The 18,031-nt window shown below is 47.8% G+C and overlaps 1 protein-coding gene across 1 annotated transcript in view; it reads right to left on the reverse strand.

Annotated features, from left to right (window-relative positions):
• Positions 1-2,251: 2,251 nt before the first annotated feature.
• Positions 2,252-18,031, reverse strand: part of SPMIP7 (sperm microtubule inner protein 7) — a 56,405-nt gene continuing 40,625 nt past the window's right edge. The window contains exons 7-9 of the mRNA XM_060156239.1: positions 17,070-17,177; positions 7,113-7,220; positions 2,252-2,382 (exon numbers count right to left, since the gene is read on the reverse strand). Coding sequence (XP_060012222.1) covers positions 2,259-2,382; positions 7,113-7,220; positions 17,070-17,177 — 340 coding nt within the window. The 3' untranslated portion in view covers positions 2,252-2,258. The remainder of the gene's footprint in view (positions 2,383-7,112; positions 7,221-17,069; positions 17,178-18,031) is intronic.

The raw sequence follows: 18,031 nt of genomic DNA on the forward strand, positions 1-18,031 counted from the left end.
CTGCTAGAATCAGCTCATTCGTGTGCATTTTCTCTTCCAAGTGAACTCTTTAATAATTTCCGACACTCTCTTCCACCTATGTTTTACAAAAGCTGCAGAGGTTCTCTGTGTCTGCGTCATCCCTGGTGATAAATGAAAGCTGAGGCAGTAACACTGTAGGGAAGACTGGGCTTGGGGACAGGAGCGGCGGGCAAGCGTCAGAGTAATCCAAGACCAGAATTCAGAACCTGGAGAGCAGATGCAAATCCCTGAAGCTATCTTCCTTGATTTTTATGGTTTTCAGTTGAACTGCTGACCATGGAAACCCAAGTCATACAACTTGCACTTGGGGGTAAGGGCCACAGACACGGGTGTTGCTATGTTGGCCTTGGACTCTGGATCTGTGGTGAGCGGGGTTTGCATTTGAGCTTCACAGGTGAAAAGTCTGAGCCAGTTGTTGTGAAAGTGAAGAGCTGCCATCTCTTTTCTGGATTTGGTCCAGGGATGCTGTGGACCAAGCCAGCACCCTTCTAGAAGCAGCTTTGGAGGTGCTCAGTGCTCTGATGGGTGCCCAGGGACCTGTACCGTGGAGGATGGAAACAGTTATCACAGGCTGCAGGGTGTTAGGATCGGGTGCTGCTGGTGCCCCGCCATAGAAAGGCCCAGAATGATAAACAGATGCCTCGGACTTGGAGCAACAACTCCTCCTGACGAAGTGACCTGCCGGGGATGTTTACCGCAACTGTGATCTCAGGTCTCTGAATTCATCTACCCCCTGGACAGGGCTCATCCTTCCCATCTGTGTTTGGGTGAGAATCTTGCAGAGATGAAGATTTTTGCTTTAGTCCGATTTTTTGATAGAATTGCTCTTTCTGAAAATACTTACACTGCACGACCGGGTTCAGGTGAAGCCATTCCTTTTCTGTGAAGGCAAGTCAGCTCCGCAGGATGGATGGAGGGTGGACGCCTGCCTTCCTGTGCATCCTGGCAGAAAAGCAGTGTGCAGGGAGGGTCTGCAGTCAGCGTCTAGGTCTGTAGAGGTGTCAGCTCAGGCAGCAGATGATTCCCAAGCCAAAACAGGTGACTTTGCCCTTCCGATGGGAAAGCAGGGCCAAACTACCCCAGATGATTTACACATCTGTTTGGAGTTCTGTGGGATCCCTAGCTCATTCTGAATCTCTCAGGAGAAGGAGAAGTCCTTCTGTCTCTGTTTGTTTGTTTTTTAATAACTCAGGGAAGGTTATTCGGTGTGCTGAGAAATGGAGTGGCCAAGGTTCGAAATCTGGAAAGCTTGGGTTCTAGTTCTAATTCTGCTAATTATGAGCGTGTGACCTTCGATCAGTATTTCCCTTCTCCTAGTCTCAGTCTGCTTATTCATAAAATAGCAAGAGATTTGAAAAATGCCTGCTGTGGGGTTGTGGATCAAATGTGCTAAGATTGGGCTTCCCTGGTGGCGCAGTGGTTGAGAGTCCCCCTGCCGAAGCAGGGGACACGGGTTCGTGCCCCGGTCCAGGAAGATCCCACATGCCATGGAGGGGCTGGGCCCGGGAGCCACGGCCGCTGAGCCTGCGCATCTGGAGCCAGTGCTCCGCAATGGGAGAGGCCACAGCAGTGAGAGGCCCGTGTACCGCAAAAAAAGAAAAAAAAATGTGCTAAGGTTTATGCAAGCTAACAGGATCTACAGACGTGTGGATACAAATATAACCACGTGTGGGAGGATGGAGGGATCCCACACAGCCCGCATCCATGCCTGAGAGGTTCTGGAGCTGGAGCTCCACTTGGTCACGGCCCAGCCAGGCCACACGCTGACCCTAATGTGGTTATGTGTGGACATTCCTGCCTCAGACCCTCATGGAGCCTGGGGTGCTCTTGTCTCTCAGGAAGAGAAACACTGGAGCCAGGCGAAGGCCGGCTTCTGTCTTCTGTATCACAGGCGCTGTCCCCATGCGATACACTCTGTGTGAAAAGAATGCCCCTTTCTCTCTTCATATTTAGTTTTCTCATCGACAGCATACGGGCCTTGGACTGGATAATCTGTGATCATAGAATCTGGGATCTAGGCTCCACAGTTAGAATTCCCCACATGAACCCCAGACCTCTAGGTAGCCTGGGGGCTTCCAGAAGACCTTGGCTGCCGTCCTGGAACGGTGGCACCACCAAACCTTGTCCAACTTATACAGACACACTGGGAACGTGCTTTACCTGATTTCTTTTATTTCCCCATTGTACTGTGCATGGCGCCTCCCCAAGGCTCAGGTGTCACTCAGGGCAGGTCCCTTTTAGTAGCCTACTGTTTCCTTTTCCTTCTTATTGAAGGGGTTGTAGGGTTTCACAGTTGTGACCATTCTAGACAGTGGCCCCTGGTGACGGAAGAGGTCAACTGCCGTTTCTCTCCGTAAGATGCTGTAAGAGAATGGAGGGGAAAAAAGACACATAAAATAAAATAAAAGCATATAACCTCATCTATCCTCCAACTAATGATACACACATCGGGGTGCAGGGGGGCAGGGAGAGAGAGAGGAGAAGCACAGAACAGAAAGAAAATGGTTAGTCCTTGTGTGTATTGTTTCCTTTATTTCATTTATTTGCATTCAGTTCATTGATTGCATTCTATGCATTCTATTGCCATCAGTTTCATTGACTGAAAATCTACTTTGTGCCTAGAATTACAGTAGGTGCTAAGAATACAGAAAACACAGACAAAAGGAGGTGAGGCTGCAGAGAGGCAGCTGAATAACCCAGGGCTACCACACAAAGCCTCCGTGGGGGTGGGCTCAGGGTGTGAGGGCACCCAGAGGCAAGGTCACCTTTCTGGGTTGGGGAAGGACATCCACCCACTGTCTATGTCAGGGAGGAATCAGGAGGGTCACAGTAAAGGCCAGCTGGTGCAAAGGTCAGAGCTCAGGGAGACAGGAAGATGGGAGGGCATGGAGCATGCGGGCAGGGCTGGGAGGGGGAGAGGGAGACAAGGGCAGAGGTGGGAGGGGCCCCGTGCAGGGCTGAGCGCTGGCTTCACCCTGCAGGTGGGGTAACCTGGTGGCTCCCTCATGATACTCTCAACCCACACCTTAGTCTGCTCATCTCTCCAATGGAAATGATGCCCTACCAAGTTTCTGCTGAGAATTAAAAGAAAGGAAATAACCGTGAAAATGTAGAATACTATGCATGTAAATGACGCTTTCCAAACACCTTTTGTGTCCAGAGGTGTCCACCTCAGCATGGACCTGGGTCATGCCATCTCTCTTGAACAACCGCACACAGCCTGCAGCGATTCTCCCATGAATCTGCTGCTACTTGAATCACACACACACCGCGATGCTCATATGGGGCAGAAGTTATAGAGGACACGGCAGATGAATCTCAAGCACCCTGTTTTTACGCTGCAGTTATCATGAAGTAACAATAGTTTTTTCTGATGTTGTGAAAAAATGCTGTTGAAATGAGAACTCCTGCTTCTGTGAAGGTTGAATTCTGGTGTGAGGGATGCACAGAAAACACTGAGCTGTGATGGAAACAGGAGTGGACACCCTACCTTCAGACCTGGAGACTCACAGCATCCCTCTGACCCATCTCCTGCACCCCCGTCTCCCCGCCTTGAACCCCTGTCCCATAATCCCTTCCCTGCTCCTTTGCATCTCCTCTCAGCAGTACCCATCCTAGGGCACTGCTGGTGTCCTGCACACCACCCTCAGCATGTGTTATGGGGACCGCACGGCCCTCCCTCCCTTGGCATCGACATTCAAGGCCTAAGCCACTCAACCCCACTCAACCACCACTGCGGCCCATCAGCCACAAACTCCACCGCAAGTGCGCCATTCTTGCCCTGGGCAGGAAGAGGGGCCCTCAGTCCTTCCCCCGGTTGTCCTGTGGGAGCTCTTCATGTGACTGCGAGAGGAGAGCCATGAGCTGGAGGAGGGAGAGGGCTGGGGGGTCGTGGAGCTGCGAGGGAGGGCAGGCTGGCTGTTCCAGGGGAAGGTCTGATGTAGGGAGGCCCTGGGCCTGGCCAGCCAGCAGCGAGGGAACAGGGCTGAAGGGGAGCTGGAACTCACAGGGAAGGAAGAACCTTTGAGGCAAGTGGGAGGTTGTCTTTCTGGGAGGAAAGGAAACAGGAGTAGTGGTGGGAGTAGCGATTTTGAAGTGGGGGGAGGACACGGGGGTGGTGGTCCACCGAAGCAGGTAGCCGGGGGGCCTGGGGAGTGGCAGGGCGGCCCTCTGAGGGGGAAGGGGGACGGCTGCTGCCACCACGGGGCGGAGCCAGCTTTCCACGGAAGGAGAGCCGCGAGGGGAAGCCGCGAGGAGAGGCCGCGAGGAGAAACAAAGTGCCTGGAGGCCGTCAGCTCGCTAAGGGCTCGTGATACTCAACAGACAGAGATTCAGACTCTCACGGCCGCTGGAAGCTTTTAGCGAAGAGAAAACAACAAAAACACATTAAGTGTAGTGTCACAAAGAAGCAGAGGCACTACTTCGCCACGGAGAACCTCAAAGACCTGACTTTTTCTGATCACAGGGGCCAGGACAGGTGCAGACCACTGGGCGCCCTGCTGCAGGCCGCCGGCCTGTGTCAGCAGAGTGCTGTTAAAAATCTACGCGCCTCCCTGTGCCTTCTCACCGCAGAGCCCTGATGCCACGTCAGGAGCCCTTGTTTGGGGGGACGCAGGGGTGATCTGGGCTCCCAGCCCAACACGACTCTGTCATTTCGTGTCACATAGTGGGTGACACTGTCTGTGTTTCCAGAGCCGGTGTGCACCCTGAGAATGAGAACCCCAGAGAAGACAGCTCCATGGGTCCTTGGGCCCCACTCTGGGACAGCAGGTGACAGCTGTGTGTGCAGTATGTGCGGGGTGAGTGCGGGTCTGCCAGGGCTCCGCAACCAGCCTGAATCTGCCGCTGTGGCCACTACCCCAAATGGCCTAAAGACTCAGGTTCTTTTCTCAAGTAGCAACAGTGACCACAGTAGGAACAGAAGTAGTAACGGTGGAGGCTAGTTTCCCACGTAGGAATAAAGATTCCTCTGAAATATATTAGGGACTTTGGACCGCTAGCTCACGTGGCGGCAGAAAAACGCCAGACCACAAGGCTGTCGGGGACGAGGTCTGAGAGATTTGGGGTGAGAAGATGGGCTGTGGACAGAAACGGCGACGGGTGAGAACCGGCTGCATTTGCCAGAAAAAGTATCCTCGAGTTTGCTCTCTCCTCGATCGTGAATTGCCCAGACGCAGGGCGTTACCCTGACTTTTCTGGGCAGTAAGTCTAAACGACAGATATAAGGATGCATTTAATTTTCACATAGTTTCTTTAGGTCCTTCAGAGGAAGTAAAACACTGTGTCTAAATTTCTACCAGCCCTTCCTTTGGAATTTGTGTGACGTTTGACAATGTGTCTTGAGAGAAAACGGACTGAATGCAAAACACCAGCCTAGAAAGCCAATGACCCTCTTTAAAATGTTTCCCACCGGGTGGCCCAGAGATGCCGGCCAGTTGGCAAACTGTCCGAGCTAAGCTCAGTTGACGATGCGCCCCGTCGCCTTGTGGTCACTGCCCTTACCACGCGGCTCTCTACACGCAGTTCACACCGCGGCGGGCGGTGACCTGAGAGCTGCCTCCCTGAGACCCCACGGCTGCACGATGAGGGCTGCCTGGGGCAGGCAGAGGCCTGCCCTCGAGTATCTGTGAGACGAAGCCCACTGCCCCGAGAATCACGGCGTGGACCACCTCCTCCTTTCGTGAAGTCTTCGCTGCACCCACACAGATGCCCTGCTGGCCTGGAGCCTCAGTTTCCTTACCTGTCAAATGGGAAGACAAGAGACCTTCCTCACAGGGTCACAGGGTTGATGAGACCAGTCAGTCCTTACAGGGCAGTGTCCCAGAAGCCCTCAGCTGTTAAGTGACTGTCACTATGAAGACACTGGGCATCCTCCAGGGTAACTGTTTATCCCTCGCTCACCGCTAGACTGGGAGCTCCTTGCAAACTGGGTCTAACTCTTGTGAATTCCTGGCACTGTAAACATTTGTTGACACAACATTTGTTGAATGAACCACACGCACACGAGTGTATGACGAGTGAACTGATGTATGAACTGTGGGCCGAGGTCCACGAGGCCCCGCCACGTCCTGCCTCTCGGGATGATCAGGAAGCCCATCAGGGCAGGAGCTCGGACTCTGCCTGCAGGTCAGCACCCACCAGCCCCCCTGACTGCCCAGCTTCCTGGGTCCCTGCCCAGGCTCTCTCTCCGACGTCACCCTGCCTTTTCTTCTGCATAGCATGTGTCTCTGTCCAAAATCGTTTTAATTCATGTCTTCAGATACTTGTATGCCTCTTTGCTTCTGTCTTTCACACCAGAACGTAGGTTCCTGAGAGCCTGGAGCTTTCCTGCTCAACCCGGTGAGCACAGAGCCTTCAGCAGTGCCTGGCCCAGGGTGGGTGCTCAAAGAATGTTTCAGGAATTAGTGGATTCTCCACCAAAAAGGAGAAAAGGCACCAATGGAGGCGGGGGGCTGCATTGGTCCCCCTCCCAGATGCACACCCACCGACCCACCACGAGAGCGTATTTACTGGCACGGGGCCAGCCTCTGGACCCCGCATTTGCATCTTCAGAGCTGTGTTATCTTATTTGCAAGGCCAGGACGTCCATAAGACGCTTTCAAATTTGAGGTGTAATGAGCAATAATGCGTTGCTTCTCACTGGCAGCTTCAACACACAGGGTCTGCGCTAAACTCCCATCAGATGTCTCCTGTTTTCAATTTGCAAAACAGTGTTTAAAAATATATATGGCTTTCAACCGAATGTTGTCTTTCGTGAAAAGTAAGGTGGCTATTCACAAGAAGTGAATACGTGTCCCGTGCAGTGTGTTCCATGCACGTTCTGAGGATCATGCAGAAGGGTGATGTGTATGCAGAGCTGAGCCCAAGAGGCAAAGATGCCATCCACCTAAGATGCATTAAACATCTTAATATGCTCCTTTGAGCAGCAACAGTGGGGAATGGACCCTTCTGTCTTTTTGGACTCGACACCCTATTTTTTAAACAACGTAAATGTACTCTCAGTACTGAATGGCTCTTTAATGGGCTAATCATCATTAGGACACCTCCCCACCGCGTATCTGAGCGCACTGAGTAATAGGACTCGTACTTACTGGTGCACTCCTGGATCGGGCGAGGGGGTCGTTGATGGACGACGAGAATTTGCTGGATGGGTGGCTGTGAAATGAACCTTACCAGCGTATCCTGGAATATTTGCAGAGCTAAAGGAAAGAGGGCAAGAAAGGAAAGGAAAATAACCATCTGTGAAATAGTCACGGTCACCAGCACCCAACTATGAAAACACAAAGGAGGACGCAGTCTAAAGGTTTTGTCCCACGTCAGGGCTGGAAATCTGGCTGCCAGACAGGAAAGCGTGCAGGCAGGGGCCAGAGATGTGCAGATGACAGCCCTGCTCTAGGACTAAAGAAACTTACTTCAGGTCCATGTTTTTCTACTGTTTCAATTTGCATGTGTTTTACATACATGATTCACAGCTGAGCTCTGTTTTCTAATGAAGGAGGACAGGCTTTCCTTACCAAAGAGTGGACCTGGGTCCCATACGGAGCTCTGTGACACCAACTCCAATATCAGTCACAACTGTGATTTTGTTTTTTTGTTTTTTGTTTTTGATACGCGGGCCTCTCACTGCTGTGGCCTCTCCCGTTGCGGAGCACAGGTTCCGGACGCACAGGCTCAGCGGCCATGGCTCACGGGCCCAGCCGCTCCGCAGCATGTGGGATCTTCCTGGACCGGGGCACGAACCCGTGTCCCCTGCATCGGCAGGCGGACTCTCAACCACTGCGCCACCAGGGAAGCCCACAACTGTGATTTTAAAACAATATTTATGTCTTGTCACCGTTAAAGTACTGATTTCATATAATTTCCTGAAATTGCACAAATTTAACTCAATTCCACTTACTCCTCTGCTTCCCTGGTCCTTTTCCCCTCCAGAGAGAGAGAGAGTAAAAGAACAACACAAGAAGGTCTGGCAGGGTTTTTCAGTGTGGGTATAAAATCCCTCTCTAGAACGGCAAGCAAACATCCAAAAGAAATACTTTAGTGGGTAATTCAGAGAAGTGTGAATAATAAGTATTGTTTTTGCCATTTTTACAGCGTATAAAACCCTTTCCATGGATTATTTCCTGAGGAAGAGGTGGGCCCAGTCCCAGAGCCGCTTAAGACATGCAGCCTCACCCTCAGGTGCGAGGAAACGTGAGGTTGAGACTATTTTCAAAGAGCAAGCACACGCTCTCTGCAAATTACAAGGTTCCCTCCAATAACACCCATCGCTGTGAAGTTCAGCTCTCAGGGTCCTCTTGCTGCCATGGCCAGGAGAGCGCCAGGGCTCAGCTTGCCGCGGCCACTCCAGGGCCCCTCCTCGGGAGCGTGACATTCCTCTGGCGAGGGTCCTTATCCTCGACGGAGGCCCAGACGCAAGGCGAAGAGCAGCGAGGACCGAGCCCCCATGGAAGGCAGAGGGACGGCTCCTCCGAGGGTCTCCTGGTTTCGTCTCATGCTTTCCACACAACCAATAAGACAAGGAAACCTCCAATCAGCACTGACCGCAGGAGGAATTTCCAAAATATGGAGCTTCAGGGAGGGTGCGGCGTACAGCCAGGGACGGGCAGACAGTGGAGGGCGGGGCAATGAACGGGGTGGGCTCAGGGCCGGGGGCTCAGATCTGGGCCTCAGCTACGAGAGGGGCGACAGTACCAAGCTCAAGGGCATGGGCAGGAGGGAGGCCAAATTCTACTTGTGTCTGTGGGCAGGCACGTCCTCTGGTGTCCTTCTGGGCACTGATGACGTGCCCCTGGCATCAGCACGTTACGGGAAATGACGTATCAGGTAGGAATTGCACCAGTAAAGTCCTGTGTCTCTTCCAAGCGCATCAGTCTACGACTTGCTGGCTTGCAGGCAATAAAGCAGGGGACCCCGATGCAGACAGAGTGAAGGGCAAGCACATCAAGGGCAACAGCAGGGTAAGCAGTGCAAGCTGATGGATCTTGTGAGGCCAGGAATATCAGGGAGCCAGGCCTGCCCTGCCCTTGTCTCGGCCAGCTGCAGCCCGAGGGTGCACGCGGCCTCCCAGCGCCCTGGGGGTCAAAGGGATGCAGTGAAGGTGAAAGCAACTGGCAAGTCTTTAGCACTTAGTAGATGCTCAATTAATCAAGCATGTAAGATTTTAAAGAAATAAGAACTGTACAAAATAGGGGCCTGGCAGGCGAGGAATGCAGTTCGTCCAGGACAGGCAGCCTGAGAGAGGTGAAGACAGACAGTGGTTTCCAAACGCTGCTGCGCCCTGACGACTCACGGGGATTTTTAAAAGGTACTGATGCCTTACTCCTACCCCCAGACATTCTGATTTAATTGGCAAGCCGTGTAACCTGGGAATTGGGGTTTTTAATCTCTCCAGAAAACTCCCATGGGCAGCCAGGTTTGGAAGTCTCTGTTTCAGGCTTGTTGCAGGGACCTGGGTGAGTAAACCACTGCTGTCCAATTCTAGGCAGGGCCCTTCAGGTTTTCCCGGAATTTTCTTAAAGAATTGCAGCTGTATGTCACAGAGGTAACAAAAAAATGGGGCAAAATCATTCATGTGTTGTGTCTCTCCCCAAACATTCATTAAAGCTTCCATGCATGTTACAAAGGAAATCCCCTTCCTCTGCACGAGAGGTTTTTTCCACTGCCCCTAAAACACCTGCAGAATGAAAATGCTTCTGAAGTCATAACCTTCCATCAGAGCAGTTAAGAAGTCAAAGGTGGAAGCAAGTGATGTGTCAATCACAAGAAGGGCTTGATATAAAACATCACCCCACTATATGTGCCTTGTGGCATTCAGGTTATTGATGTTAAACGGTATTATACATTACGTTATAATAATGATATTATATTACATCATATCTAAAAATAACACCCATGCACGAGTGGACTGAATTAAAGATAAGCTACTTAGGCCTGAGAAATGAATTCAGTTGCATAATAAACTGTCACATATTTGAAAACGAAAGTCCTCACCCACGCTGCTTCTAAAATCTATTCCATTTAACCCTTTGGCAGGGACATCACAGGGGGACTTTTTTCCGTCTTCAGTGCAACATGTTGACCTTATATCAAGAGGAGAATAGTCTCTGGGGGACACTCTGCAGACCTGCGGCTGATGGGTGACACGATTTTTCAGATGGAAGAAACAGAGATATTAGAGACACGGAAATGTACAGGCTCTAAGAGAATTTCCAGAGCAGTTGTACGTTCAAACCCACTCCCGCATTTAAGGAAAGCGAGAGAAACAGGAAACCATTTAAAGATAAGTGAAGTCTTCATGTTTGCCTTTGCTCCATAGTCTTTTGGACACCTTCTTTGGTGCCCAATTCCCACAATAAGCCTAGAGTTGGTTCACTAATGGGTAAATTTGAATAAATTGTTGCCTAAGTTTACAGCTAATTGGTTTTGCTCAGCAAAGCATAATAAAATAGAAATTAAATAACTTGAGAAATAAAAGGAACTTCAGTAAATCAGTTAGAACGAGGGAGCCCAGATGGTGTGTAATGAAAAGCTAAATAGAACATAAGGAAAACATGGAGAAAACCATGTTATATGTAGACTATAGGTCATGCATACGTGGATTAAAATTCCAGTGCGCACACGTTCTCTCTCTGTACCACAGGCCTGACGAATCCTCACTGAGTGTGCGCCCTTTGTGACACTTAACGTGAGTTGACTGGTTTAATCTCCCAACACTCTGGGTCGCTGGTCCTGGTATCATGCCCATTTCATAGATGCAGGCACTGGGGCCTCAGAAAGAGTCTAAGTCATGTGCCCGGAGACAACCGAGCTGGCAGGTGGCGGGACTGACCCGACCCAGAAGGCCCTGACACCCAGACTGCCAGCCGTGCTGGGAGAGCTGTGCTGGGACAGGGTGGCCAGCGTCATTCAGGGTGTGGGTGTAGTGCACATTCAAGCCACGTGGGCCCTCGTTCATCGAGAGCTATTCTGTGTCAAGTACAGATCGAGAAGAACTCAAACAGGCCTGACGCCTGACAGCTTTCCCGTTAAGCAGTAAAGTTGTTAAATGCACGACTAGAGGTTTACAGAATCCAAGCGGGGCAAAGATCACTGATGCAGAGTAAGAGCCGGAGGGTGTGAGAGGGACACAGAGGGAGGCGCGGGCTCAGACTGTCCCAGGGCTGGCATCGGCCTTCAGGGCTGCCCCCGCCAGCCCTGTGCTCCTGGACACAGGATGGGAGCGTTCTGGGCCACCTCTGCCCAAGTCAGGCATGGGGGGATGTGCAGCTCCCTTGCAGGGGGCGGGGGGCCGGGTTAGCTGGGCCAAGTGCTGGCCTAGTGCACGTGTGGACAGAGAAGCTGGCGGGCCTGGGAAGGCTGAGGGGAAGGAGGGCCTGGGAACTGGGACTGGTTTTGCTGACCGTTCTGTGAGAAATCTAGATAAGACCAGAGTCATGCTGGCCACTGGGCTGTGCCTCCCTGAATGTGGTAAGATGTGGTAAGATCCCCAGGACCTGCTCAGGAATTAGTGTCACTCCTACCGTCACCATGCTCTAGAGGATGTGCTTCTCCCTCTGTTCTCAGGGAACCTTCCCCTCTGGCAACCGGGAGGGGACACAGAAAGGAGCCGACAGCCCCATCAGAGCAGGGCTGACGCCCAGGAAGCGCTCACTGGCCAGAGGCTGCCCTGGGGACTGAGGGGCTGTTCTCCTAACCGCTCATGGAATGAGTACCTGGGGCTCTTACATAATTTACTCTGCTTCAACCTCCCCATCTGTAAAGTGGGGAGAGAACCTATTCCCGCACCTCTGGCTTCATCACACTGCTTTGAAAAACAAATGAGAGAGTCGATGTGAAAGTTCTCAGAAAAGGCAGAAGTGTGGGCTAGTGTAAGGAACTGCTATTCATAGCCCGTCTTGAACCTGCCTTGTGGTCAGATTTTGTTAAAGGTGCAGTGCACCCGGGACAGGGGCAGGGCAGCCCCTTCTTCCATCTTAGGCCTTGGCCCGGGGTGCCTGGAGGTCACTTTGGACAATTACTCATGATTTGCAAATGCTTCATCAGAGAGACGACAGAGGTAAAGGCACAGTGAATATGAAACTGGGTGAAGTCCTGAAATAAAAGATTATGATTTAGTGGAAGACAGCGCGGTGGAGGCGCCAGGCTGGTTTGGGAAACCAAACGGCAAACAGTATCTGGAAAGCACCGGGTATGGGGTCGGAGGGCACAGCCTCTGCTCTGTCACCTGGACGTGCCTCTCTCCTGCTCAAGCCCCAGCGTCCTCCTCGTTGGTAAAGGGAGGGGCTGGACCAGCTGAGATGCACATATGTGAGAGCCCACGTGGTCCATGGCAAAAGAAAAACATTCTCCCTTTTCTTAGGAAAGGGCAAAGTTCCATGATTTTGGATCCCAGGTCTGCACAGATCTGCTGTTACACATCATTCTCTAGTCAGGCACTTTGCACTGATGACTCCTGAATGCTAGGCATTTTCAAACAATGTGGGCCACAAAATAATTACTAACTGAAAACAAACTTCTCTTCCATCTCATTTTATAATAAGCTCTTGCAAAGAATATGGCTCTAGTATTTAAGAGTAGGATGAAAAAACAGATTGGGAAAAAAATGGGGGGGGGTCCCTACGTTAGTCTTACCTTGTTTGCTTGACAGATTATGAGTGAGGATTGACTTTTTACCTTTTTTGTGTGTGTGTAATTTCTACTCAGTGCCTGATCTTTAAGAACTGTTGAAGCCAATGGATATCGTGGATTCTAGCTCCTAAACTAGGCCCAAGTTAGAAGTTAGGAACCTCAGTGGAAACTGAATTAATGTCTTGAGTTCCTTAACTAAATATCTTTTAATAACTGGCCCATCACTACCAAATCAGAAACTATTTTATTAATTTTAATGAGAAAACTCATGCAACAATTCTGCTCTTAAGGATTTGTTCTATAGAAATGGATGCATAAAACTGTGCAAAGATATATGTGGAGGATGTTTACTGCTGTATTTTTTTAACAATAGGAGAGATTTTAGTAACTACTTGGCCTACGTAAACTATGATATAGCTTGTAGTGGAATATGACGCAGCCATTAAAAAAGATTTTCAAAGCCCTGCATAGAGCCTGGGAAAATGTCCATTGCACCTGTCAACCCAACACCACCCCACACTCGCATGCACACACAGCGACATGCAGCTACCTACAGGCAGAAATTCATGCACGTTTGGCGGTAAAGTCTAAAACATGTATCACTTTTCAACACTGGCCCTGAAAATGAAAGAGGTATTCCACTTTTGACAAACATATTTGAATGGTTTTTATAATAAACACATTTGGAAGGAAAAGAATATGCTATTTGGTGAGCTTTAAGGCTAGCATTGAAGGTGTGTGTGCATACACATTGCACATAAACTCTGGTTCCACTGTAAATTTTTATAATACTTCCAGGAAAGGATTTTGTAACATGCTTAAAAATGTTTATGTATTTTGACCTTATAATCCATTTCAAGGAGTCTCCCTTAAGTAAATAACTCCAAATTAGAAGAAGATTCACTTAAAGAGTGTTTGACAGCATTATTTATCATAGCAAAAAATGGAAAGAATTTACATATGTAACCTAAGTGAACTAGTCAATGACAGTACATCTACACCAATAAAAAATCATGATGAGTTCATAATAACATGTACCCATGATGATGTTGCAATGTTAAGGTAGTAAAAATTATATATGTAGTATGATCATAGCTATATAAATATACAGATACAAGATTCAGGATGACAGATGGAAATATGTCAAAATATTAATAATGCCTATGTTTCTGTGTAAAAGTTTAGTTATATTTTTATTGTTATTAATTTTTCCCGTACTTTTTTCTATAATGATCAGATTCAGTTCTACAACTTTAAAAGTTATTTTTAAAACTATTAGTATAGGGCTTCCCTGGTGGCGCAGTGGTTGAGAATCTGCCTGCCGATGCAGGGGACACGGGTTCGTGCCCCGGTCCGGGAAGATCCCACATGCCGCGGAGCGGCTGGGCCCGTGAGCCATGACCGCTGAGCCTGCGCATCCGGAGTCTGTGCTCCGCAATGGGAGAGGTCACAACAGTGAGAGGCCCGTGTACCGCAAAAAAAAAAACAAAACAAAAAAAAACAAAAAAAAAACTATTAGTATAATCACCACCAATACATTGGGCATGTCAAATGAGATGGTGGCCAGAATACAAAATCAACGAATGAGGAAAATTTGAAAACATTTACCCTTTGGGGAAATTGGTGATTCCAACCACCTGAACCCAAGAGGCAGTAGCCTTGACTCTGTCTGCAATGCGGCTTCCACTGAAGGAGTCAGGGCAAGTACAGCTCCTGTCCTAATTGTCACGGGTTATGAGAACCTTAAAGATGATCTCATAAACGTATTTCCCTTTAAGAAAGTTTAAGATGAGGAAACAAAGGAAGAGTCATATTTGCTTTTGAATAGGATGGTACTCTACTGGGCACAAAGTAAGTTGACGTGTTTCTGGGTTTTGGACCTTATGCAAATGATGTCATGTTGCATGCATTCTTCTGTACTTTGCTCAGTGTGGTACTGTGGAAAGGACATAACATTTTGTTTAGAGATTCAAGTATATGTAGCCAAACTATCAAGCAAAGCAAGCAAAGGATAAGCACAAAGTCTGATGTGATGACTTCTGGGTTGGGGAAGGAGACCAAGGAGATGAGGTTGGGAGGAATATACAGGTGGCTTAAAAGATACAGTACTATGTCCTTAGCTAAGCCCGGGATGCACAGGCATTTCCTTGTTATTTTGCTTTATATGTTACATATGACACTATACATTTTGTATCAATACCTCATAATAAAAATGGAAAACCTTTCTTTGTGTTAAAAGGTTAAGATTCTGTTAAAAAAAAAATGAAACCTCATCCAAAGAAGAAACTTTGCAACCTCGGAGGCCCTCTAGTGGCCAATTTGGGGAAGTACAGTTAATGTCCAATTCTTTTACATAATCCATTCAATTTCCTTTCCTTAAAAACACTAATTAACAGCAAGATGAGGTAGAATGGCCTGCTCCCAAATTTACTTAAGTTAAATGGTATATTCTACATCAAATTTTTAAAATGCTGCCAGACTGCTCTTTACTATCCTTGAAGAATGACCCAGAAGAATACATTTTATTCTTTAGCAAGAATGTTTCATAAAACATTCCAAAATTCAGATGTACATTTCAAAGGAGAAATAAAATTTTATGCCAGTAGGATATTTTCAGTTGGGTTTATCCTCATACTCTTTCCTGAAAATTTTTTAGAACTGCCACGTTTAATAGCAATAATTTCCTTGCAGAAATTCTGGAAGAATCATAACCAACGAACCCTTCCTCAGGACTCAGCTAAAACATCACAACCTTCAAGTCTCGTGGGTGAAAGTGACCTCTCTGTACAACTGAGATCAAAAGCACTAAGCTCACGGCTCAAGAGACTCACTCCACGCTGCTCTATATTATCATTGTTGGTGAGCAGAGCTCACCGGCCCTGCAGGTTTGCAAGCTACGTGAGGGCTAAGTCCTTGTCACAGTACATGGAATATTTTATGTATTCTCTCCTCTTTTTTCTTTCTTTTTTGTTTTTGGTTGAAATGGATCAACTCATTTAATTCTTCAATGCAATAAGTTACAGAAATATATTTTAAAACCAAATTTAGTTTTGAAACATATTTTAGTTTGGCCAACTAGTCAAAAGAATTAGAGTCAGAATATATAACACAGGGAGATTCAAAATTATTATAGGGTGTAGAATAGGTCTGAAGGACAGCCAATGTGAAATTTAGCTATTTCGTCTCATGGACACAACTGATGTTTAAAGAAAATAGAAAGCAGCTAACATTTAAAATACTGTCGTGATTCACACTATAGGCTTGCAGGACACCTCCTGCAAGGTTTTCAGTCACCACAGAAACTGATGGGGTAACAGCCATGATGTGTAGCAGCTCAGTGGCGTAATGAAGAAGATGTGGTACGTATAAACCACGGAATGTTACTCAACCATAAAAAGGAATGAAATAATGCCCTTTTCAGCAACATGGATGGACCTAGATATTATCATACTAAGTGAAGTAAGTCAGACAAAGACATATAATATGATATCACTTATATGTGGAATCCAAAAAGAGGGTAGAAATTAACTTATTTACAAAACAGAAATAGACCCACAGACATAGAAAACAAACTTATGGTTACCAGGGGGTAAGGGGGGGAGGGATAAATTGGGAGATTGGGATTGACATATACACACTACTATGTATAAAATAGATAACTAATAAGAACCTGCTGTATAGCACAGGGAACTCTACTCAATACTCTGTAATGACCTATATGGGAAAAGAATCTAAAAAAGAGTGGATATATGTGTATGTATAACTGATTCACTTTGCTGTACACCTGAAACTAACAACATTGCAAATCAGTTATACTCCAGTAAAAATTAAAAAAAAAAAAAAGAAGACACAGAATGTCAGCTCCCTGTAGTGTATCCTGTGAATCCTAGGGAAGGAATTTCTGAGGCTCAGTAGTTCCACTGGTGAAAGTGAATATATACATACTTTTTGTATATATTATATATATAATATATTCATAAAACATAGCATGTAAAGATATATTGCATATATATGTAGGCACTCAGGTTAGTCAGTGCTCAAAACTATAACCTCCTTTGTGAGAAACTACAGTCCTTTCAGGTACCTTTCTTTCAGGTATCTTTCAGGTATCTTTCCTCTTAAGCCGTGAGCAGCACGAGGCTGTTTTTTTTTTTAATTTTATTGAAGTCGAGTTGATTTACAATACTGTGTTAATTTCTGCTGTACAGCAAAGTGACTCAGTTATACACATATACATTCTTTTTCAGATTCTTTTCCATTATGGTTTATCCTGGGAGATTGAATATAGTTCCCTGTGCTGTACAGTAGGACCTTGTTGTTTATGCAGGGCCGTTTTTTAATTGCTCCATTCATTGCAAAGCCCATGACCATGTTTCCTCCTGAATAATAAAGTGAGGGGAATAATCATAAGTGGAACTCACCAACTTGAGCTCGTATAAAGAATTTCAGAGCTGCGAGGCTTGGCGAGAGATGTGACGTCTCCACAGGGGTCGTCAACGTCATCAGCATTTGTAGAATGCACGCAACCACTGTTAGGATGAAAAGAAACATAGAAAAAATAGATGAACATATCCTAACTTGCAAAGGAAATCTTGCCAAAATAGATCAAAATGCAAAAAATTAACCACGGTGATGGAACAATTTGCCTTAAAAAAAATAAAGTAAGGAGACTTTCTCTTTTTTAGAGTGAGAGCAACAGCTGGTTTGTGTTTTTGAGCAAAGAAGCAGCTGCTTCTGCAGCCCTGAGCCAACTCCTCCCTGGAGCTTGGAGGCAGCTGGGGCAAGGCAGAGATGGGTGTCTCCATAGCTGAGGGGCCTCCTGTGGGGACAGAAACGGGGCAGGTGCCTGGGGTTGTGGGCAACTGGCGATGTGCCTTCGGGGCCAATTAGTCCACGGCAGTGAGAGGGGGTCCTGCAGGCGCTTCTGGGGCCACTGGTAGGAAGGTGATCAATTCTACTGTGGGGTAGGAGAGGCTGGAGTAATGAGGGGGGAGGGTAGAGATGAAAGGCCCAGATTCCTCTGTTTGCTTGGATTTACTTTGTTCCAAGGTACTGTGATCTGACTGTTTATGTCCCCCCAAAATTCATACGTTGAATTCCTAACATCCAAAGGTGATGGTATCAGGAGGTGGCAGGTACTTGGGTCATTAGTATTCTTATAAAAGGGACACCACGAGCTCCTTGCCCCTGAACCGTACGTGGACACAAGTCTGTGACCCCTTGGCCGTCCCTACCTTCCAGCCTCCAGAACTGTGGGAAAGAAACGTCTGTTGTCTACAAGCCACCCAGTCTGTGCTATGTTGTGACAGCAGCCCAAGCTGACTAAAGCACACGATTTTTTCTCCAATATAAAGCAGAGAAGACCCCAAAGGGTGGTGACGCA

The sequence above is a fragment of the Lagenorhynchus albirostris genome, chromosome 8 (genome assembly GCF_949774975.1).
Source record: "Lagenorhynchus albirostris chromosome 8, mLagAlb1.1, whole genome shotgun sequence".
Classification (NCBI taxonomy): Eukaryota; Metazoa; Chordata; class Mammalia; order Artiodactyla; family Delphinidae; genus Lagenorhynchus; species Lagenorhynchus albirostris.